At 40.7% G+C, this 25,284-nt stretch overlaps 1 protein-coding gene and 2 gene segments (V, D, J or C); all 3 read right to left on the reverse strand.

Annotated features, from left to right (window-relative positions):
- Positions 1–335: 335 nt before the first annotated feature.
- The window catches only part of TARP (TCR gamma alternate reading frame protein), an 89,115-nt gene continuing 64,166 nt past the window's right edge, over positions 336–25,284 (reverse strand). Inside the window, 4 exon segments of the mRNA NM_001318455.1 lie at positions 336–1,343; positions 2,013–2,099; positions 3,496–3,789; positions 10,315–10,366. Coding sequence (NP_001305384.1) covers positions 1,204–1,343; positions 2,013–2,099; positions 3,496–3,789; positions 10,315–10,366 — 573 coding nt within the window. The 3' untranslated portion in view covers positions 336–1,203.
- LOC124417780 lies at positions 14,199–17,060 on the reverse strand. The segment is given in 2 exon segments: positions 14,199–16,859; positions 16,984–17,060. Coding segments are annotated over 2 exon segments (600 nt in total).
- LOC101747527 lies at positions 21,368–22,670 on the reverse strand. The segment is given in 1 exon segment: positions 21,368–22,670. A coding segment is annotated over 1 exon segment (618 nt).

The raw sequence follows: 25,284 nt of genomic DNA on the forward strand, positions 1-25,284 counted from the left end.
AGACATCTGGCCATAGTCCTGAGCAACCCGCTCTAGGCAGCCCTTCTTGAGCAGGGACCGAAGACAGGCCCATTGTAACAGCATGTTGTTCCTCCCCAGCTTTGCTGTTCAATCAATAAGATTTAATGGGCTAACTTTTATTTTTCTATGTAGAACCGTGTCCCCGTTTAAAAATGTGATAGGCAAAAAAAAAAAAAAAAAAAGAACGGTTTGATGATTTTAATGATCCTTCATTCTCCAAGGAATTCATATGAACATGGAAAACAACCAAGAGTTCAAGACATCATGATACAGCCTGTAGAACAAATAGAGGTCTCACAAACGCATCTCAAGGAAAGCTTTTATTTCTCTACATCATTACAGGTTTGGTGTAGGCATTCACCTCCAAACTTGTGGTACTAGGCCAAAATTTGCAAAATCTGTAGATGAAGAGTTCAAAGTACAGCATCTGAGAATTTTTTCTATACTATGAGAACACTATCTCTACTGAAAGACCAGGTTTAGGTTCTGCTGAGTTTGAAACGATTTCTCTAAACAGGTGATAATTGCAATCATTCTGTACCTTTAAAGACATGATATGCAAGTTTTCAGTTTGTCCAGCAGTGCTGGCCTGTGGCCTGGTTAATTTCTTAAATTTCTATAGGCATGCACGTTAGAATTGCTTTTATGTTCATCTAGCTTGCTACAAAATAATATCTTCGCTTTTAAAAATCAGGTCTAGTTGAATCTTTGAAAGCATTTATCACCTCATGATGTTCAAGTCCTGATTTGGTGGAGTTGCAATAAATCATTGAAAGGTAAAGAAAAGTATCCATGCGTTTTTGGCAGTGGAATGCTCCTAATTAATCCTTAAATGAAATGATAAAATGCATCAATGTTTTATATTTTGAAAGTTCCATTACACCTCTATGCTTATGCATGCAAAAATATTTTAAGCAGGAGGAGGTTCCTAACCTTACATTACAGAGTTCCTACTAAAACCCAGGCTATGTAAACTTAATTCTTTTGCTCACCTCCACCTCAGTTCAATACTCAGAAAAAAATTAGGAAAACGCCAACAGTAAAGCACAGCAAACCCTATTTGCCTGCTCTCTTGGGATTTTTTTTTCTTGTATCTAGCACAGAGAGCAGGAGAGCTTATGTAGATAATTATACAGCAAAGCAAACTGAAGACAATTTTATAAACCTTTTCAAAACTAGTATTTATGTTTTCTTTCCCGAGGGCTTAGCTGCAGTCCTTGTTCTGTACTTGAAGAAGAAGAAGAGTACGATAACATAGTACATGGAGCTTTTCAGAAGCAGAACAACGTACACCAATTGTGCTGCCTTGTGTGTCATGTGATCTGTAACAAACGTAAGGCAGAAAATTCTTGTTGAACATCAGTACTGTATAACCTCCTCCTCCAAAAGAAATAGGTAGAACCAGATCTGTGTGGTACATTTATATGGGCTGCAATGGAAAGTGTGCAAATACAGTGTCTGGCTGTCCCCTGAGCAGGCTGTAGATGGGGCAGATTTCTTAGCATTAGACTTACTGCCAGGTTATCATTCCCTGCAATGCAAGAGCTTCTGGCTCTTCCACCGTCAGTAACACCATGTTTCCTGGAATCATTTTGCATCAGTTTTTTGACACAAGTGCCAAAAGTATTCCCTAAATCCTCAATCAGTCTAAAGGAAAGCTTCTTTGTCAGTTGCTATTCTGAAGGAGCATCAGCTCAAGCGTTGTGCATTTAACTGTGCTGAGTATTTAAAGCAGTCATGCTTAATGCAGGCTAGCAATCTAGTACAGTAGCCCAAAGAACTTGTGCAACAAGCTAACAAAGCCCAGTGAAGGAGGGCTGCTTTTTATACTCCACAACATGGTGATTCAGAGTAGCACGGAAGCCTTTTTAATTTGCAGACCCCAGAATTTAACAGATTTCCTGCAAGCTATTTAAAATTTTCACATTGGTCATATTAAGCGCTATCTGACTCTCACATTGCTGTCCCATATTTTAATTCATTGTCATTACCTCTGTTAACAACTGTGCTGTTCCCAGATTGAGTGCCGCAGTCCTGTTCCTGAGGAGACCTCTCTGAAGAAGGTACTGGAAAGAGATCTAAATGACAAAATGGAGATTTTCTTTAATTTTAACAAAGATTAACATAGAAATAGAAAGAAGAGCAACAGTGCAGTGGAAGTTAGTATTAAAAAAAAAAAAGTAGGATGTTCAAGACATGTCTGTAGATTAGTTGTTCACCAGTAGGATTCTATCGCAGCAGAAACTGAAGGAGAAAAATGTTCATAAGGAAGTGAATGAGTGTGTGTTGCCTTAACTAGGGGCTTTGCCTTTGCCCTTTTGGAAGTGTTCCTGTTAGGCAGTTTTTTTGGTAGCAGCTCTTTTATTTCCAAATTGAAGACAATCTGAGCACCTGGTTGTCACTGTCACTGACTGGAGTCTGCTTGCCTTTGGAACATGGCGTTACTAAAAACGCAGCAGAATTCAGATCCAAAGGGACCCCAATAATTTTGTCCTTAAAATTTGCTCAATGCTGAAGAAAAATCTTGAGAAGAGTATGATCTAACGTTCCCTCTTTGGAATTTGCTATTTTAGCGGTAGATTGGTGTCTCCAAAACAACCTCCCTTTCTTGGGCTTTTTTTCGTATGTGTGTGTTTGTTCTTGGTTATGATATTTGAATTCATTGAAACTGGGGCTTAAATACATACCCCTGTCAAAATACACTTGAAACATATTTTTGTCAGAATATAATTTGAAAGTAATAGTTATATATCACTATGGTTTCATGGCGTGGAGCTGTACTCATTTATAGCAAGTTGAGCTCAGGAAAGATTCACCTATCCAGAATAAGCAGTTTTCTCAGTGATATTACCATGATTCAACCAGTTTGTAGGTTTAAACCATTTATTATAGATTGTTTTTTTTTTTTTTTTCCCTCTGAAACTGCATTGGCTTTCAGATTTTTTTTCACGTAATCAGTTTTCCAGCAATTAAATGATTTCTTTTTTTGAAATGTGGTTCTTACTTCACTGTCACCAGACCATGAATAAATAACATAGTTAAACATTACTCTACATACTCGTCAGCCTTATTTTTAAGTCCTTCATTTATTATAGCCATGACTGATGTCAGAGGGATTTATGCTGAAGCACGTAACGCTGCTTTCAAGAATACTTCCAAGTAAGTCAGTGCAGACCTTTTGGTGCAACGCTACTTTGCACCGGGTAACACTGAAGAACTACTCTTTTCCTGTTACAAAGGGACCTTCATTTGGCAAACTCAGCACAGACTGATTTTTCTTCTGGAAAAGCTTTGATTGTTTCTACTGATGAGAACTTTAGTTATTGTGCCTAGGAATACAGAAGCTTTCAGGAGTAGTATTGTATTGCATTATTTCTGGAATTTTACTGAAAAATAAAAATACATTAAAAAAAAAAAAGGAAATAAAGACATAATAGGTAGAATAAAAAATTTAAAATGAAATGCAGTATTTACCTTGTGTGGACAGTGAGTTACCTCCACTTTCATGCTCATATGTGCAAGAATATATCTTGTTTTTGCTCTCCAGTGGTACAGATAACCAGGTGCTGACTGAGTACTTATCCTCACCTGGAGACTTCCAGACATCTCCTTTTACTACGTTCTGTGTTACCTCCTTATTTGCTTCATCGGTCCATTTCACCCGAATAACTTCTGGGTAGAATTTCTCAATAAGACAAACATACACCACTTGTTTTTCATGTTCCTCCTGCATGATTTCATAATTCTCTGGTGCTGAACTTCCTTTGTCTGGATTTGTTTTTGGGGGGGAAAAAAATAACAAAATGAAGAGTTGGAATCTTGGTAGTGTACAGCAATAAATCATGGGTGTTCAGAGACAAAATGTTTCTTCTCAACAAAAACCTTAGCTCTCTAGTTTATTATGAAATACTTAGGATGGGAATAGGAATGGCTCATGTACAAAATATATTTGAGGTAATCGGATAGATGGATTAAAACCCTTGCTATCCTTTATGTAAAAATAAGCTTTCATTTGAGCTGACTCTACTTGACATTTAGACACGGTTTATATTAAATGAATTAAAATTATTAAATTAGAATTATTAAATCAAAATCTACCAGTTGGGTTTGCTGAACTAGTCAAAAACAGTTGCAAGACTCTTTTGAATAACTGGGAATAGAAAATAGGACTTTCAACCTTATTTTTAAGTATGCTATTTCATAGAGAACTAACAGGAAATCAATTGCAAAATTAGAAGACTCACTTAAAATAGTCTAAACTTACTGTTGTTTATACAACATATAGACTCTTCTGAGCCCAGAGAATGTTTGATAGAGGCTTTCATACTCTGCCATGTGCATGGCAAAACATTATTTATATTCTAAATTGTTCAGTGAACGCTAATATCTAGATAGCTTTGCTCATGATTCTCCTCAAGCAGCACATCTGATAGAGAAAGAAGTTTTTATCAGCATACATTAAAATGAATCTCTCAAAAGATTTCTTGAGTGTTTTATTAAATTAAATTTTGTCTGGTTAGTCAAAACCTTAGATACATGCTCAAAAATTTTTGGAGGATTTCTTTCGTTTTTTTTTTTTTTTTTTTTTTTTTTAAGCATGTTAAGAAGCTGAAATATTGTTGAATATACTCATAACCACTCTCCCTTGAAGCTGAGTCAGAAAATATTAGGGGACTATGGGACAGCCTATATCCCACGGCCTTCCCAGCAGAACTGCTGTCAAACAGAGTGTGTCTGGATAAGCCATAGACAATTATTAAATAACAATAATAAATAGTTCCAGAAAGAGCTGTGTTCATTTATTTATTTGAGAACAGGAATTTGATAGCGCTTTATAATGTTTATGCAAAAATAACTACATGGTAGTTTTGTCTACAAAATTTTAAAACTGGACCTCTACCTTTCAAATCTTTGCAGTTGTATGTCCCCATTATAAAGCCAACAATACACTGATAATTAATGAGCATCTATTGTACAGAATTAGTTCCTTTAAATGTGATATTAATTCTGTGATTTTTGGAACAAATCAGGAAATGGCAATAATTTCTTTTATTTTTTATTTTTTACTTTTTGGGGGAAGTTCTACACATTAGATCTATGTAAAGGTCTTGATAAAACCAGGAAAATGTGATCACAAAGTGCTCTGGATGTGGGAGGTTGACAGTGTTGTTCTTTTAATAGTGGGCTTGTGGGAATGTTTCAATCAACACAACTGAAAAGGAAAAAAGCCCACAAAGCTAAAGTGGAGGAACATGCAATATCCGGATAATGTTTCTATATTGAAATAGCATTGCTATCCATACCAGGGTTCTTCATGAAACTTGCTTGATACATACTTACTTGAATATTTTTTAACAAAAAGTGAGCCATTTCCACAATTCAGCTGTAGCTAATTTCCATTTCATTTGTCTCTCTGGAATAAAGCTTGTTAGGAGGAGTCCAAACCAGCCCAATTTTGTCTATACAAAGAATATTTTCTTGGTATTATCAAAATGGATAGCAAATTTAGGAGCTATCCTAATGTGTTTTTGTTACACATGCAAACTTCTGCTATGCAGATATATGCAGTGTTCATAGGCAATGTGTTAGTCTGTGCTTAACTGCAAGTGAAAACTAGATGCAGTTTTTGGAATTCCCTTCTGTTGTGCAGAAGGTACTGCTGAAGAATGATTTGTTTATTTTTTCAAGGTAGCAAAGAGATTTAGTGTTTGTCTTCTTATATGACCCTCTCCTAGATTTCTGTGTAAATCTCACCACTGACTTTTGACAGCTGGATGCACAGTTTGCAGAGTGATCTGTCTGAGTGGTGCAGTTTTCATACATTGTGAGAAAAATACATTAATATCAACTTACATTTCTGTCAAATTCTTTAAATGATCTAATTATTTTAGAGCAGTTTTACAGCACCTCATATTTAGGGTTTAAAAGAAAGGATGATGAAAGCTAAAATAAGACTGTCTGCATTCAAAACAATAACCCTTTTAGTACGGATTTTCCTCATATCAGAGTGTTGTCGCTGAAATAAGAATGTGGAATGAGTTTTCTCCTTTTCCCAGAAAGAGACCTGCTAACAATTTCATGGTTCTCTACCATTAATTTATGGGTTTTTATCTTGTTTATTCATCAGGCCTTCCAGGGATGCAAAATTAAAACCTTTTTCAAAACAATTAATTTGTTTCAGAATTGTATAAATTCAGAAGACTGTGATGTAGCTCTTGTTCCAGTGACATTGTGCTCTGCTAGGACTCATTACTACTGCAGATGTTTCTTAAATTCTTAAGATTCTTAAGATCTGAAAATCTTAAGATTTTCAAAGCTTAAGAAATTACCCTGCCTAATTTTGTGGGCCAGATCTTAATCATCTGGTTTGATGCTTTTCTCTTGGATTACCAAATTTTAATAGACAAAAAGAGATGCCTCCAGCTCTTATTTCATCCTGCCCATGTTAGAGACTTCTATTAAGATGGAATAACTTCCACCTCTAGAATTGCTAGTGTCTTTTTATCACAAAAAGACCCTAGGTGCTTAGCTTAAATGAGATATTGAAATTATTCCACAATACTGAGGAAATGTGCTGCTTCAATAACTGTGACTTGTCTGCAAAGGAGAGTCTCGTGCACACACAAATAAATGAATGAGAAAGGAGAAATGAACAAATTAAGTTTTTCCAGTACGCATGAAAATACGTGTGATTGTGTGTGCATATATATATGTATAAGCTGTAATTATGTTTAGCAGAAAAAAAAATCAAAACATGTCTGTAGATTTTGATGTATCTTCAGGCTTATCTGTAAAGTTATTTTAAGTCAACTGGCTGATTTACATTGACTTTTCTTTGCACAAAATCCAATACTTTCTGAAGAATTTTGAAGTAGTAAATATCCAATCTACACTGCCTTTTTTTCTATAGTTACGCTCTCAAAAATATATGCTGTTTACTTTACTGAACAGTTCTCTAAGACAGATTTGAAGAGGCATCCGTGTCTTGTTAAAGTAATATATAACCATGTAGATGTAACCTGCAGATAATTCTTAAGCTAGTATATGGCTTTTCTTGCAATAAAGCAGGGAGACGTAGGTTGAAGTTTTGATTATCCTTGTTTGGACGGCCCCACAGAGTGAGCTGAGAACACTCAGCTTATAGACAGCACCTTGGCTCTGAAGTGTTGGTAATAACACTGTCTATACTGAGCCTCCCCAGGAAACTTAAGGAAGGAACCTCCAGTCAACCTTCACTCCACAACTTCACTATTACAAAATATAAACAAACAAACAAACAAACAACAACAAGAAAACATCAACCCAAAACAAAACAAAGAAAAAAAAACAACTTTAGAGGACTTTATGGAAATGAGTTTATGCGTTTTGTGCCAGTGCCCAGTATCTGATATAACCCACATTGCTATATTTCCTTACAGAAAATGTTTATGACATTTTGGCCAGACAAGTATACCATTTTATGAATAAGAAGAGTCTATGTATTTAGCTAAAAAATACGTGGAAACTATGAGTTCAATTAACATTTCTGTTCCCAAGAAGTCTCCAGTGAAATGTACTTAAAATTCCATTTCAGGCTAATCTTCGCTATTACTTGTTTAAAGATATTAGAATAAACCAAAGCTGTTGATTTCTGAGGCATTGATTGAGCTACCATACATCCTCTACTTTTTTTTTTTTTTTCCAGAATTTTTTTTTTTTTTAGGGATGCAGAGTGCTTTTCACCACATGATTTTAAAAGCATTGATTTTATTTGATTATATGATATGAAACTGAATGCAAGGTCTTAACCACTCATTTTTAAACCTTTTCTTTATCTCTTTCAAGCCCTCCAAAGTTCTCATTTTGTAACAAATTTTCTATTTCTCTATGCACTAAAATAAAGAAAGATCTCTAAAGATCCATGGGAGCAGAGGTTTGTCAAGCACATTTTCATCATCTTTGGGCAAAATCAGTCTGTGTTTTGGTGATATCAATATGTAGAGGCTATTTCTCTAGCTGAATCTATTAATGCATGAAAGCTGAAACATCACACAATATTACTCAGCAGTCCATTTCCAATTTCTGTGAAATACAGATTGTTTTGGGATACCTACTATAAAGAAGAAATATTGTATTGGATGGCAACTGGAAGTGTAACTATTTATATTATTTAAATAACCTTTATCTAGGTAAGCCATTTAGATAACTATTCAGGTAGTTCTTTCATATCATGGTGTAATTAAGAATGATTGTGGTTTTTTTAATTAAAAAATTTAGAGGGGAAAATGAGACATATGCCAAAGATAGTGCACATAACACCTTGGGTTACTGTTTAACTGAATTAATGAAAGGCACTACAGGAAATCTGGGCTGGACAGTCTTGAACAGCCACAACTCCTTTCAGTGCTTGTTGTAGGAGCCCTTATCCATTTTGGACCTAACTCTCTGTATACTGAGGTTCATTGCAGTCTGCTTAAATGGGTGTGGGGATCAGGACCTCCTTCTCCTACCATACTTGCATACAGAATAATGATGATACTGTAGGGTGTCAGTACCAAAATGGCAGCATCACACAAGCATGAATTTGAGATGAATTTTGCTACTGCAAATTCCACATCACTTCTCTGTCATCTGTATTACCTTTTTAGAATAACATACCACATTTTTTCTCCTCTAGATTGCCTTAAAAAAAAGAGGTATTAAATTCATCTTCAGGCCCATGACATCCTTGTTATTTTTGCTAAATTCATTAGCATATGTACCTACTAATATTATTAATGAGACTTTAGCTCTACAGTTTCCTTTGGATTGGCCACATCTTCCCTTATTTATTATATGCACAATCCTTTCGCTGTAACATTGATCTGGACTTCAAGTCTGATGGGTTTTGATTCAGAACTTCATGTTCTTCCCCATAAACACAAACAAAAAGCAAACACGAGAAAATACTAATGAATGCATTAGTCTTCATCATTTTGATTTAAAAGGGTGGAATATCAATTTAATTCAATTTAAGATGATGTGTAAGTAAATGTAAGTATAAACTTACATTTATAATATATACTATATAATATATAAGCAAGATGTATCTCAGACTATAAAATTGCAAAAAATAATTGTAGCTATTTTGACTACTAAACTTCAATGCACTTGATGAAATCATGGTAGATTCCTTGGCAATATTTAGGGGTTGGCATTTAAAGAAATCAAATATTGCTGCTGCAATTTCTGCTGTGAGTTTATGTACTAGAAATATTAATAGATTCTTTTCCTTATTACTTCCTAATAAGCTAGTGATGTACTTGTGAGGTGCCAGATCATAAGCATGAGGTAAATATAGTCTTTTTATTCTCTTAATTAGTCAGGAACTTTGGCTCTTGTAAAGGAAACAGAATGCTGCAAGTTTTGGTAGATGCTTGCAAATCATTCATTTTAAACTGTAAATACTAACTAAACGGTGACTACCTGATCACCAAGGTAAGGGCTTTCACTATTCAACACAACTGTCCCAACATAGATATTTCTACTGAATTATAATTATGATTTTGCTAGTCTTTCAGAAAGGTATCTTTTAAAGCAGTCTTTGATTGTAGGCTAGTATAAGGCAATGCATTTAATCAGGCTTAAAATATTTGGAAGCAATAGTGTTTCTCGCCCTTGTGTTTCTGTAATGGTCTACCCTAGTGTTTAGAAGACCAGTTAATGGGGAAAAAAGAGGATTTTGTCCTCAATGTACCATTTAAATGCCTCTGCAGGAAAGGCAAGAAATAGGTGACTTCTTCAAGTATATGTTAATGAGCAAGAAGAAGAGTATTTAGAGGTGCTATTTTATTTCTACTGCCAAAGTCCCATGTACTTGACAAAAATAATTAAGTATAAATTATTTCACTTTCACTAGTCTAACTAAAAAAGGACTTCAGCAATAGCCACTGCAAATTGCTCTTTGAATCTGTAGTGAGAAGAGGATTTCTTTTTTTTTATGTTTAATTCACAACTGCTTGATTCTGTTGTTAATCCTTTGGTAGCTGAAAGAAAGCATGAGGGCTCTGGAAACTACTCCAGATCATTTTTCCCAATATTTCCAAGGAGGAGTATGCTCATAAGTGATAAAAAAAAATAGCTTCTGAATATATCTGCGATCCTAAACCACTGCACAATCAATAAGACTGACAGAACGACAAGATGAAGGAAATCCATGCAGGGATAATACTGACCAAAGCTCTAAGCAAGCTGAATGTCCTACAGGACACCATAATAATCGATCTGTATGTACACACAAAACTCCTGTATCTTACTGTAAGGAAAGTAACTTACCTGATACAATGAGCTTTGTACCAGAGCCGAAAACTTTGTAGTAATATCCGGACACAATGTGTAAAGTCTTTACAATATCAGATCTGTTATCTTTATATCACAGAACCTCAGAATGGCTAAGGCTGGCAGGACCCTCTGAAGATCACCTGCTCTGACCCTCACCCAAAGCAGGGTGCCCAGGCCCATGTCCATGTGGCTTTTGGAGATCTCCAAGGAGGAGATCCCACAGCCTCTCGGCAGCCTGTACCAGGGCTGCCAACCCCACAGAGCGTAAGTGCTGTTTGGTGTTCAGAGGGACCCTACTGTGTTCCAGTTTTTGCCCATGGACTCTTGTCCTGGCATGGGTGCCAGTGAAAAAAAGCCTGACTTCATCTTGTTTGCACCCTCCCTTCAGGAATTTATAGATATTGTTGAGATGACCCTGAGTATCCTCTTCACCAGACTGAACAGACCTAACTCTCAGAGCCTCTCCTCCAATCCCTTGATCATCTTAATAGCCCTGTGTTGGACTCTCTCAAATATGCCAATGTCCCTCTTGTACTATGGAGGTCAGAACTGGACAAATCCACAAGTGGTCTCCTGAGCACTGACCAGAGATGAAGGATCCCCTCCCTTGACCTGCTGGAAATGCTATGCCTAATGCAGCCCGGGATACTGTCTGCCTTTTTTGTGACAAGGGCACATTTAATTTATGAGTAAATATTTTGTAAAGACAAACAGATTTGATTTAATCAATTTTCACGTCCTAGAACAGCAAAAATAAGCAGTGACCTAAACTAACTAACTAACTTAATATATGGTGTGAAGATTTTGAGGAAATGTACATTGTTAAATGGGCAGGTTTAATCTCAACTAATTTTAGTCTTTCAAAACCTTAGATGGATGTAGCAGACTAAGTAATTTTGCTCCTTATCTACTACTTGGAGAAAGCAGCAATGACAGAATCATAGAATCATAGAATCATAAAATGGCTTGGTTTAGAAGGGACTTCAAGGATCATCAAACCCCAGTGCCCCAGCCACAGGCACAGCCACCAACCTCCATACCTAATACTAAACCAGGCTGCCCAGGGCCCCATCCAACCTGGCCTTAAACTTCTCCCTTAAAGCACCATAAAATCAGCCCTCAAATTAGTGGTAGAATTAGTAAGGGCTGAGCAGCACAAAATACCTGATCAGAATTTTTGTTACCAGAACACGAAGCAAAACCTCAAATATAGATCAAAACTCCCATTACCAAGACACCCCATTTTCAGATGAGCAAAATTGGACAGTTTCCATCCCAGGTACTTAGTGAAGCCAAACCACAGGCAAGCACCAAGACATCTGAAGTTTACTTAAAGCAATAAAATTTTGCTTTAAGTATGTCAGTACTTTGGGAAGGGAAAGTTAGTGTCTCTAAAGTTCATCATTCTTAACAATTACAACTGATAATATGTAATAACTGCTTGTAAGAGGTTTTCTGCAAAAACTAGGAAGAGAGAGTAGCCTTTCAGCTATGCAGGTCTTAAGACTGTTCTGGGCATTCTCCCATCATTTGGTATAGTCAGATTTAGACAACAATTAGCGTCTTGCTCTTCTTCGCTCTGCTAAGATTTTGAGTAACTCCAAATTGACATTATCTTTCAGAATGAATTAGTCATGTCACAGAAGTGGAATATACACCATTAAAGATTAAAAAGAAAAAAAATCTTTTATGTCTCTGAACATTATCTTTGCCACATTTAAATTCATCTTTAAGAAGAAAATAAGGGGTTAATTATTCCTCTCTACCGCAATAATTGCCTCATTTTTCCCATTTAATATATAAATACAAAGCAATGATGTTGTGTTCTGCATCAGGAAATATTATTTGCAGGTAAAATCCTGCAAAGCATTCTGTAGGATTAAAACTAGTGGGAGATAAAGAATCAGAGCACATCATGCAGTCAATATCTAACAGCATTGAAATGCATTTCAGATGTAGTAAGTTCTATTTCACACTCACCTGAAACAATAAGTTTAGTTCCACTTCCAAATATTTTCTCATCACCATAGCACAGTGTGATAATGCTTAGCAATATCTTCTGCACTTCATTTTTCTTTCACAAGCTACAGAAAGTATCTCTCTGATTTAGAGGTTGGTGATAATTTGGCCAGCGTAATAACTGATTTTTTAGCATGGACTGGAGTGCAATATTTAGAGATACTCTGACTTTTTTATTTTTATTTTTATTTTTATTTTTATTTTTATTTTTATTTTTTTGTGGACAGAGTAAAGTGTCCCAATTTTTAAATGTAGCATTTTCTGATAAGTTGTGCCATGCTTACTTACTATGCTTTATCCCTTTTAGTGCTGGGATTTTTGTAAGAAAGATCTGCTGCTTCTACTCTACTGCATTTTCTCTAAAGTAACTTCTACCTGTTATTTTAAGAAGAAATGTGGTAACATTATCATTCCCAGAGGAAAATAAAATTAATTACTAGATATTTGTGGATTTAGATAAGGCATTTTGCACAATATTGCCTTGTAAAAATACCTTAGATTAAGCTTCATCATAGTCTAAGTTCAAAGCCCCTATTTTACATGCAAAGACCATATTCAGAACTAAACAGCCACCTAGTACGTGTTTAACTAAGTTTGTGCCTGTACTATGTGACTACGCTGTTCTCTCTTTGGCAAAAATACCTGCCTATATACAGACAAAATCTAACTGCAAACTGCAGAAAACTGCAATTTTCTTCTGCTTTTTGCAGTTTGGTTTGTTTATACTCACCTTTGTAACCTCACGTATTTTTCTGAGCAAGATACTGTAGGCACTGCTGTATGCTTTATACTGACAATAGCATTCATAGTATAGACTGCACAGTTTTTGCAGAATTAATGAACGCAAAGGGAAGCCAGTAACTTTCGGTACAGCCAGGATCATGAAATTTATTCAATTTCTGTCAGTTTTTCTTCCCAATTAATTTCAGCTGAACCACATCTATGAACAAGCAAGTTTTGGCATTTCTGACTAGTTGAACAGAGAGCTGTTCTATAAGCTTTCACACAATTCATTATTCTTTCCTGGAACAGCACAAGGACTGAATCCACCCCAATACTTAAAATTTTACCTCTCCTCATTTTTCCACCCCCTACCCTTGATAAATATTCAGTAATTTTTCCTGTGATCTGTCTATCCACTAGGTTGATATTCATGCCCATCAACACCCAACTGGATCCACATTCACAGATTAGAGACAAAATATGACCTATGAGGCAGAAATTATTTTTCCTAAACACTTGCATTATTACTTATAGTCTAACAACCCAAATAAAGCTGTAAAATTGAGAACAGTATCAGTGGTACTTACTGGAGACAATCAGCTTAGTTCCTGTGCCGAAGTATTTGATCCATGCACTACACATTGCGTTTTAGCTTTGCAAAAATCTGAAGTGCTTTCATGATGTGCAGTTTTGAAAACAAAAGCTCTTTTTTTCTGTTCAAGCCCTGGGAGACTGCTTGAGGGATGGGCTGGCACTGGCTTTTTGGAGGATGTCAGGAATTTCAGATTTGCACTCAGTTTTCAGTGCATATAATTCCCTTCAGATTAAATCTTTCTCTAAAAAAGATTCTAAATTGGACAAATAAGTCATCTGCTTAATGCCTAAAATTAAGTGAAAGTCTCCTCTTCAATTTTACACGTAGAAGTCAGCCCAAAGGATTATACATCTTAAGGAAACACATACATTCAGGTCATCATCCTTCTCATCCTCAAAGGCACACTCCACCTCTCGTCCAGAATTAAGTACCATCAACTAGTACTCGGATACAATCCAGCACTGACAGCCACTCTGCTGTCCATCCTGAACGTGTCCATGTGCTGCATCTCGCATTTTCTGTCCCAGCACGTGGCTGTTACCTGTCTGCCTCCTGCAATCGATCCTGACCCTGAAATAACCACTCACCGACATCTTTTGGTACATCAGCATAAGGATGATGAACACTTTCCTTTTGCACACTTGTTTCTTTCAGGACAGCCCAAGATAAGACCGGAGAAAACCCTGGTACTGACAATCCGGCTGCATGCTTAGTTTGACATGTCAGAGGAACAGTTTGAATACTTCTGGGACCTTGTGTGCCGTAATGACTAGAAACCAATGTCAAGAAATTACAGTTTGTGGCTGCTGAGAGGAACCAGGCTGCAGATGGTTTAAGCAGTTTAGACCACCTTTCAGTTTAAGCAGATGTAACAGAAACAGTCATCTATTCTAAATTTGTCTGAGCAGAATTGCTGAACAGGCTGCTCAGTGAAATAAACGGTGGAGTTCCCATCTCTGGGGGTATTTAAAAGGCATGTAGTAGTTGTGCTAAGGGACAAGGTTTAGTGCTGGACTTCGTAGTGCTAGATGGATGGGTGGACTTGATGATCTTATGGGGCTTTTCCAACATAAGAAATTCTATTACTTTTATTGCAAACGAAATGCAATGCGAACAGTAACTTAGGTAGAGAAAGAAGCTGACCAGTTCTTCCCCTGCTGTGTACCAAGTCACGCTGTGAAGGACGCACTGCCACCTTGCCTGCTCTTGCTGGGATTGGACTGTGTCCACAACTGTGAGTAGATGGGAGGTCTCATTGGAAGAAACACAGCAAGCAAAGCACTGTGTGTTGCAGAAAGGTTGTGCAGTTCCTCTGTATATTTTTGGCTTGCAAGCAGTAGTAGGACAAAATTCAACACTAGCCCATTTGGACACCTACTACATACATGAAACTGTGTCACTTTTTCAACCCATCAGATTAATATTCTTCAGTGACTTACAGTTCAAAGAAGAAAGTCAGGAGAGTCTCAGTGTCCCACAGCAAAGGAAAATACTAAAGAAAGGCTTGATGATAGGGAAAAACTTCGGTGGATTATTTTCATAGCCGTGAGGGTCAACATGAACACTGAAGCTGTAGCTAAGTGGGACACACTGCTTACAGGCATAAATACGGAAAGTCGTTCTTAAAGGAGGAAAGCCCTTTTCGTTGTTACTGGCTTTGGCCATCATGCATCCACACTGCTGTAGTGATTCAGATGTGTTGTTACTGTGATGACTGGGAGTGAAACACAGAAAATGAGAGCAAGGATAGGGATGGGGAAGGAGACCAACAGAGCTCAAAAAAGAAGAAAAATGCTCATCTCCAGATCTCCGGAGGAATAAATAGCAAATCTCCCTTCTCCCTCACTTGCTGGCTTCTAAACCAAAATAAGACATTTTTCTTCCCTGAAAATCTTAGGACTGTTCAAGCTAAAGATCTCTCTTAGTTTTCTTATCAAGCAAAAGGCTTTGAAAATCTTCAGGGCAACATGCTGAGTCATCTCCAGGAACAACAGCGTGGAAAAGCACTGCTTTCTACTGAAGAAATCACAGAATCATAGAATCATTATGGTTGGAAAAGACTGCTATGGTCATCTAGTCCAACCGTCAAGCCTGTTGACAAACCACGTCCCTAAGTGCCACATCCACCCTTTTCTTGAATGCCTCCAAGGACGGGGAGTCCACCACTTCCCTGAGCAGCGTGTTCCAACATATGGCCACTCTTTCTGAGAAGAAATTCTTCCTAGTATCCAAGCTGAACCATTACAAACAATTCATGGCTATGCTTGAGGAAAGAGGAAGAACACCTGAAGTGCTGAGGTTGGGTTATATTTCAGACTTTCACTGTTTGTTTCACCCTCGGCGCTTGCTTGCTTGAAATCCCTTCCTTTTGCCAGCTGACATGTGCAAGGACCTGGTCAGCAGTGGGGAAATCCCACCCATGTGTTCAGGAGACACCCCCATGCTGCTGGGGAAGTGAGTTGGGATCTTTCACGTGGTTTGTGGTTGACCTGCTGGAGAAGTATTGGTTGACAGGATTGTTGGGCTTCTGCCCCTGTGAGCATCACAGTAGGAACAATACTAGGTAGCTGCATCATCCGGAAGACATCAAGACATCGTCTGGAGAGATTCAAGACCTTCTTGGATGCTTTCCCATGTAACCTGCTCTAGGGAATCTGCTTTAGCAGGGAGGTTGGACTGGATGATCTCCAGAGGTCCCTCCCAGCCCTTAATTTTTTTGATACCCTGCATCTGTGCAGTATTTGCTCTGGGTAGCAGCTGATAGCAGATGGAGAGAGAAGGCAGGGGGAATGAGGCAGTAGCAATCCTGTGGTGTAGACTGAAGTTGAAGCTGCGTGGTTGAAGGAGTTATGTGTCTTGCTGGTCTCTGAGCATCTATCATGGTGCGGGTCCCAGTAGGCACAGTAGTATGTAGCAGCATCATCTGGACTTACATCGTTTATTGTAAGAATACACAGATTCCGAGTAGAAACTTTATCAACCATGTACTTGTTGTCTTGAAAGCCACTTTCAACTCTAGCTTTCCCTCCTTCAAAGAAGAGTAGCCTCTCTGGAGGTTTATTCTCTTTCAGTTGATACCAGTGCATGATGGTGTTATCAAAACGTCCTGGTAATTTATTCATTTCACAGAACATACGTGCACTTTTCTGGAACCTGGTGATGGATATGGGGCTCTGTATAGGAATTTCCTGTGCAAATCCGTCTACAAGAGATGAAATGGGGAAATGATATTATTAGCTGAAATTCAGGGATTAGTAAAATAGTTGGTGCAACAAAGGGCACCCTCTGAGAAAAAAAAAAAAAAAGTTAAAAGAAAAAGGACTTACAAAACAACACAGTTGTGGCCATAAGAGCTGCCGGCAGCAGCATGCTTGCTGTTCCCTCTCAGCTGCTGTTGAGACTCAGAAGAGAATGAACAAGACCTTGGATGGGGGCTGCACTGAGTGGGAGGAGAAGTCTCCAGTGATTGCTTCTCTGTGCATCACAGCGCAGGGCTGTGCTGGCAGAAAAGCCTCAGCTGCCTGAGAAAGGAGTAAGGCTAGCAAATGCTCAGGTTGGTTAGAAAGTTGTCATGCCATTTCTCATACAAATGTAATAACAATTGCTAAATCAAAGGACTTGCAACTTATGCGAGAGCTGCTGAGAAAGGATTGAGAACTAAAGCATCTCCATCTGGGCATGAGGTGCAAAGCTGCTTGTCTAGAGGCCACCTTGATGGGCAGTGCAAAGGTGTGATCATCCACAGTGGGTTAGAGGGATGTCTTCATCCCATGAGGGACCTCATTCTGGTGCCCCAGCTTGCTCACCCATCTAATGTGGTCTCTCACAGCTAACGTCTGTTGTCTAACAACAGCTGTTGTCTAAGTTTTGCACTGAGGATTTCTAACACAGCAAGACTTTCAGTAGGCAGAATTACAAATGAAACTTTGTGGTGCCTATTGCAAGAAGACACATGCGACGGTCCCAGTAGGCACAACAGTAAGTAAAGCATCTTCTGGAATTACATTTCTTACTGTCACAGTACAAAGTTTCTGCCTACAAATTGTTTGAATTGTATATATGGGAGACTGTAGGCTCTCACTGAATACTGCTAAAGCTCATGTAACATAGAGTATCCAGACTGGAGATTTATTTTCCTTTTGTTGATACCAGTGTATGATGGTGTTATCAGAATTTCTGGAGAAGCCTTTAAAATGACACTTCAGATCTGTATTTGCTTGTGACTCTGTATGGGAGTTTCCTGTGTAAATCCATGGAGAATTACAAACATAAATAAATAAATAAACAAACACACAAACATGAAAATTGAATAAGAAAGGAGTATCATTGTGACGGGATTTCACACAACCAATGTCTAAATGACAGCTACTGTCTGAGTTTTATCCTGAAGAATTCTGACACAGCAAATCTTCCTATAGGCACAATTACAAATCAAGATTTGTGCCATCTGTTGCCAGAAGACACCTGTACTGGGCAGATTCCTTTCCAACCATTGAGCTTTCCAGGCTAAGATTGGACTTGTCACTGAAGAAATGGCCAACACGGACTTTGCAGATAGCTTCATAATCCTTCATTTGAGAGAAGTAGAGCTCCAAACCCTCAGAGACATTTAGATTGAAGTGCTTCTGACCGAGCAGCTTATCCACATCATGGGAGTTGATATAGTTTTATGACAAATGATTTGTGGTTGAACTGTCAAGGAAGTATTTGCAGAGGTGATTGTTTGGCATTTGCCGTAGTGAGGGTCCCAGTAGGCACAGTAGTAAGTAGCAGCATCATCCGGAATTACATTTCTTATTGTAAGAGTGCAAAGCTTCTGTCTAGAAATAGTTTGAATCCTGTATCTGTGCCTTTGGAAGCTCTCATCTACTTCTGTTCTCCCTGATGTGAAGTACATCATCCTCACTGGAGCTTTATTCTCCTTCTGTTGATACCAGTGTATGACGGTGTTATCAAAGTTTCCAGAGAAGTCTTTAAAATGACACTTCAGATCTGTATTTCCTCGTGACATGGTGATGGATACAGGGCTCTGTATGGGAGTTTCCTGTGCAAATCCATCTAGAATTTCAAAAAAACAAGGAAAATGTAAAAGAAAAAAAAAAAGGAAAGGGAAGAAAAGCAAAGAAAAGCAAAGAAAAGCAAAGAGTAGAAAAGGAAAAAGAAAGAAAGAGATGGAAAGAGAAAAGGGAAAATAGAATAATATCAAGGGAAGGGAAGGGAAGGGAAAGGAAGGGAAGGGAAGGGAAGGGAAGGGAAGGGAAGGGAAGGGAAGGGAAGGGAAGGGAAGGGAAGGGAAGGGAAGGGAAGGGAAGGGAAGGGAAGGGAAGGGAAGGGAAGGGAAGGGAAGGGAAGGGAAGGGAAGGGCGAGGCGAGAAGGGAAGGGAAGGGAAGGGAAGGGAAGGGAAGGGAAGGGAAGGGAAGGGAAGGGAAGGGAAGGGAAGGGAAGGGAAGGGAAGGGAAGGGAAGGGAAGGGAAGGGAAGGGAAGGGAAGGGAAGGGAAGGGAAGGGAAGGGAAGGGAAGGGAAGAGAAGAGAAGAGAAGAGAAGAGAAGAGAAGAGAAGAGAAGAGAAGAGAAGAGAAGAGAAGAGAAGAGAAGAGAAGAGAAGAGAAGAGAAGAGAAGAGAAGAGAAGAGAAGAGAAGAGAAGAGAAGAGAAGAGAAGAGAAGAGAAGAGAAGAGAAGAGAAGAGAAGAGAAGAGAAGAGAAGAGAAGAGAAGAGAAGAGGACAAAAAATTGGCAACTGTTCCCTTGAGAAGGTGTCTGTTAGGGCACAGTTCATTGGTGCCTGTTTAGGAAAAATAAGCTGAAGGACTTACTGGGCCACACAGTTGCGACCATCAGAGCTGCCAGCAGCAGCATGTTTGCTGCTCCCGCTCATCTGCTGCTGAGACTCAGAGATGTGTGAGTGGGGCCCCAGATGGGGACATACTGAGTAGGAGGAGCTGTCCCCAGCGTTTTCTTTCTGTGCATAACACCATGGGGCTGTGCTTGTCAAGAAGTTACAGCAACCTGGGAAATAAGCAAGACCAGAGAATGCTGAGGTTGTTTTGAAGGAGGTGGTCCTGTCTGCTTTTCAGAGAAATGCAAAGAGCCGTTGCTCAGTCCAAGGACTGAAAGGCATGAAGGCTCTTCCAACTCAAGCTGTGTTCAGAGCCTTGCAAAACCAGCACTATGGAAATCTCTGTGTGGCTGAAGTTCCAGACTCTCAAGTGCAGTACCTCAAGGGTACAGTGCACGAGTGTTGTATTCAAATTCAGTACTCAGTTTTGGAGCTAACTGATGGAGAATTGCCAGCTTGCCTTGCATGGTGAAAAGAGGCTTTGACCATAGACACTCATTTGTTGAACTCAATGCACTTTACTCAAAGGGCTCATTGGAGACCCAGCAACAGAAGAAGAGTGAAGTTCTGTCTGGAAGCATCAGGTGAGGGAGCAATATTGACAATAAAATTGATCTTTTGGGGCTGTAGTAGGAGTTGGTAGTAAGTGAAATGTAAAGGAAGACAGCAGGAAAAAAACGAAGGAGGATCTAGAAGCTCATGTAGTTTTCTCTCATTGTCTCCCATGTATGCCTCCTTTCAAGTGAGGGCATTGAGGGGATAGAGATGTTTTTCTGCTTGCACCTTGATTCTAGGATTTTAATAGAGAATGGAAATTAACAACTCCTCTTTGTTCATGGGCACAGGCAGTCTGTGCTCACTGTCAGGTGTGTGCTATGACTACAGTGACTAAGAACATCTAGCTTCTGCATGTTACAGGTATGTGTAACTACAGAAAAAATATTCAGGGTATTAGATAACAAAATCCATTTCACACTGGCCATGTTAATCTTCTGTTTTTCCTATCCTGCTGCAGAAAATCACCAGAGAAAGGTGGCATAGAGATGTATATGCATCTGGCGGGAGTTCAGAGCTTGAGGTTCAGAGGGCCAAATGCCTTTTTGTATGGCTTATCTTTGCCCATCTAACGCTGTGAAGCCTTGCTTATACCAGTATGCACAATAGTAAGTACCGGTATCCCTCCGAGTTGATTTCTTTATTGTCAGAACAGAGTTGGAAGGATTTCTCTGCACTTGAAACTTCTGCCTGTCGTTGCTGTCATCAAAGGTAGGTGAGTTTCCAGACATGTACAGTATCCTCTTGGGTGGCTCCCCAGGAAGCTGCCTGTACCAGTGCACAACGGTGCCACTACTCAGCTGGCATGTCATGGTGACTAAGCTGCCCTCCACCAGCCTGCGCTCTGATGGCCTTTGCATTGGTACAGCCTGTGCATCTCCACCTGCAAGGAAACAGGGAGAAACTGCATGTAGGCAAGGAACCACCGAGCTCTGAAGCAGGGACTGTGTTCTCCATGCCCAGGATGGAGAGGAGAAAGGAAACAGAACTTACGGGACCAAAGTGAAGTTGCAACGAGAAAGGTAAGCAGCAGCATGTTGTCTGCATGAGTGAAATGTCAAACTGAAGTAGCGGCAGAAGTGTTATAAAGCCATCCCGGTGGAGAAAGCGTGAGCATCTGGGGGGAGGAAATGACTCATGGCTCATCCAATGGGAGGTCTTCAGTTCATTGCCGGGGAGTGTGTATTTGTGTGTGTAAATTCACTGGCAAGCAAAACCCCATGAGCAACAGTGTTGAGAGGACCTAAATTATTCAATCTAATAACTTATTTTTCAGCATCTATCTATCTATCTGTCTGTCTACCTGTCTATCTGCCTATCCATCTGCTACATTCCATTTACTCTTACCCTTAAATCTTGTTAAGCACAGATGTTGAAAGTGGGATTCTTCAGTTGTGCCCTTCCCAGGGTCACTCTCCTCTCCTCAGATCCCCAGGGCTGAGAAGCATATTTCAGGCCAAGAAGCATATTTCATCAGCCCTTCCTAGAAAATGCTGCCTGCTTTTGTAGCACAAATTGACTGGTTCATGGTAAACTCCTGTCTTCTTCTAGCTTGGCACAGCTTACTTGGGACTGCACAGCCATCTGCACCAACTCTGGATGTTGTTGGTGTGCATAAACAGGACCTATACCACTGCATGCTCTTTCTGAGTTATGTTTTCCATTCTCTGACTAACAGAGTGAATCTTCTCTGGATCTTCTCCAGGTCTTTTCTTCTGCAGCATGCACTACAGTCCTCATGTCAGGACATGTTCTGTAAAGTGCTACTGTCATTTTCCTTGTGACAGATTCATCATTTTGTATCAAGTCCTTTAGTGATGGCATGCCTGTGGTGAAAAAAGGAACATTAGATGAAGGACGGCTGCTGGTGGGAGAGGAAACAATGGACTCAGGCTGCACAGAATAGTCACACGGACACTGGGTTTTCAACGTGATTGCTACATAACTGTCTTGGACATCCTCCTGGATATCCTTCCTCAGTGTAAACCTGTGGGGATGTCATGAAGGCTGAGAGATGGGGGCAGGAAGGCAGCTGTGGTTCTCAGCACTTGAAAGAAAGTGTGCCGCTCAGGTTGCAGCCAGCTTTCTGTAAGGGCTGCCCGCAGACTGCTCCCTCGGTGAGACTCCCAGTAGGCACAGTAGTAGGTACCTTCATCATCATCACGTATGTTTAGAACTGAGAGAGTGCAGATTTTATTCTCACTTTTATAAGACCAATATTTGTTCTTATAGGAATCCGAATCATAGGAAACTTGCGCTACTGCTGTCACATAGAGAAGCCGTTCAGGAGCTTTAGCAGGCATTTGTCGGTACCAGTGGATGTAGGCAGCCTGGAAGTCAGCTATGCCCTCGACTTTGCACTCAATAGTCACAGTTTTGGATCTCTCTCTGGTAGCAGATAGTTGATGCTGTTGCAGCAGCACTAGCGCATGTCCATCTATCAGAAGGAGAGAAAACACAGCAAGCACTGCCAGCCTGCTGCCCGCAGGTGTACGCAGGACAGCCTCCTGCTGCTGCTGCCAGTGGAGCCTCCACGGGGAGGGGAATGGATGCAACCAGGCTTCAGCCAGGGCCAGCATTGGCAGCAGCAGCATTCTTCTCAGGGTGCCTGCTTGCCTCTGCACCAAAGAAAGCCCCCAGCTCTGTGGCAGGAACAGGGGCTGTGCCTGAGGGAAGGATGTGACTCACTATGGGCCAGCCAGAGGGGGGCCCTGCGCAGACAGCAGGTGATGCTGTGAGAAAGCAGCATAACAGAGGGACCGTGCAGTCTGGGGCAAACAGTACAAGAAACACAAACATTTTAAAGCCCACATAGCATTTGCCTAGAATAAAGATGCAGAGGGAATAGGTGAGGCCATTCCCACAAGTTTTCTGGCATTCTAGGGTCTGGTTCCGGAAGCAGATCATGTCTTTGTGCAGGTTCCCTATGGCTCTCTGCTGCTGTGCATCCCATCTGGCACAGTAGTAGGTAGCAGCATCTTGTGCAGTAACTCTGCCCACTGTCAGGGTGCACTCAGATTTGGCGATGTCCTTCTCAATGCTGAATTTCCCCTCATCAGACTCATTCTCAAGGAACAGTCTGGTTGCCATGTAGGCAATGCGCTTGGGAGCTGTCCCAGGCCTCTTGCGGTACCAGTGAATGAAGACTTTGTCAAAGTTGGAGATGGAGACATGGCAGGTGATGAGCACCGTTTTTCTTTCAGGCTTGGTGATGGACGCTGGACTTTGCCAGAGGGCTTGTGCAGAGCCACCTAAGGGAAAACAAGAGAAAAACTTAGTAGACAAAGCTGGAACAGCAGAGGTTCCTGCTGTTCATGCAGGCAGCGGCTCGAGCAGGGCACGTACAGAAGAAACCAACTGCCAGGATGAGAGCTGTCAGCCGCCACATGGTTCTGCTCTCCTTTGCGCTTCCCTTCGTGCACAGCCTCCGGCTCACACTCGACGGGTCCCAGAAGCAGATCTGAGCAGTGGAAATCACTTCTTTCTGTGATTCCCAATGAGGCTGTTGTACCTGCCGATAAGATCAAGAAGCATTTGCAGCCATTTCCTTCAACAGCAGCCCCCAGCAGACACCTGGGGGTTAAACCAGACCGTGTCTCTTCCCTGTGTGCAGTGTCCTTTGCCTTCTCCCCCTTGCAGGCCAGTAGCCCGCATCTGCTGCACAGCCCCGTGTGCTGTTTGTAACGTCCTGCCCCAGGTGAGCTGCCCAGAGAAGCAGCAAGACGGCACCAGGGCTGCTGACCCTGCCCCAGTGAGTCTGTAGCCAAGTTGTGTGCTGGCTGCTGGTGGTTCTGCAGGGCTGTGGGCTGCCAGTAAGCACAGTCATAGGTCACTTCGTTTGCCTTTGCAACTTCTCGTTGTCAGAGTACAGATGGGTCTGCCTGCTTTGTGCTAGCCCAGGAAGTTTCTCTGTAAGACTCATCAGAGAAGACAGGCTCCCTCAGTCCCGTGTACAGAACGTGCTTCAGGGACTCTCTGGGTCTGTGCTGGTACCAGTGGATAAAAGCACTCTGAAAGGCTGTCCCAGAGAACCGCCATGCAGCGTGGTGCTGGCAGCAGCAAGTGACGGTGGGCTCTCCCGGCCCGGCAGGTGATTTAGAGCAGCCCGGGGCTGTGGCAACCGGCAGCACCCGCCGCAGCTGTGCTCCCGTGGCACACGTTGGGTCTGCCTCTGCTGCTGTGGGCAGAGTGCAGCCTGCAGGACGCAGCTGGATCCTCAGGGGTGGGAAGAAGGAACCTGCGTGTCCCACGGCCAGTGGCAGCTCCACTGTAGTTCTCTGCCTAGTGGGGCAGCTGTCTTCATACTTATTTCCATTTGCTTACCATTTCCTTTGCTCTTGGTAACATTACAACTTCAGCAGGCTGGGACATGAGCTCATCCTTAGCTGAAATGAAAATGCTGTCTAGTATAAGTGCGCAGGACACCTGCAGGACAGCAGGAGCAATACACTCACTTCTGTGTTGGTACTGCACTCTTAAGTAGCTTGTGATGAAACTGCAACTCCCTCTTGCTGACTGCTTTGCCCAGAAAACCCAAAGCTTTGTACCACTGAGCAACTTCAGGAGCTCTGCCTTTCTCTGGCCCTGATTGCAGTTAGCCATGAACATTTTTCAGCAACGCTCCCCTTTCCTGTGAAACTTTGTGACAATGCAAGGCTCATGCGGAAACCAATGGTAAGCCTTTTATTCTGTGACCTGGAAAAGTGACCCTTCACTGTTAGTAGCCCTCGCTGGTAGATCAAATTGAGGCTGTTAATCAAGACAGTGCCCTCATCTTGAAATAAGCCAAGCCCGTCATTTGTACTTCAAGGTGGTTACTGTTCCATTTTGGGAATTGCTAAATCTAAATTATCACAGCAACATATAAGAAGTTGTCCTACACGGAGCAGAAGTGGGGCTGCGGCTCTGACAGATGTCTCAAAGTTTCCCTTCTCTTTTGACAAAGCCTTTGACATAGCTTCAGAAACTCTGCTGAGAGTGTACATGTAAGTGCCACATTTCTGTAGTTATCTCCTGTTGGAGCTTGACTTTTACCTGATAAATAATGGACAGCTTAGCAGCACCTCCCAGCTGCTTATGAGCAGCACGACATAGCTTACATCGCCCAGGAGCCCAGGAAGGAAGAGACAATCGCTGAGAAATTTACATGCAAAGACCATATTCAAAACTAAACAGACACCCAGTATGTGTTTAACTGTGTTTGTGCCTGTTCTAAATGACTACGCCGTTCTCTC

Source organism: Gallus gallus, chromosome 2, assembly GCF_016699485.2.
Source record: "Gallus gallus isolate bGalGal1 chromosome 2, bGalGal1.mat.broiler.GRCg7b, whole genome shotgun sequence".
Taxonomy (NCBI): domain Eukaryota; kingdom Metazoa; phylum Chordata; class Aves; order Galliformes; family Phasianidae; genus Gallus; species Gallus gallus.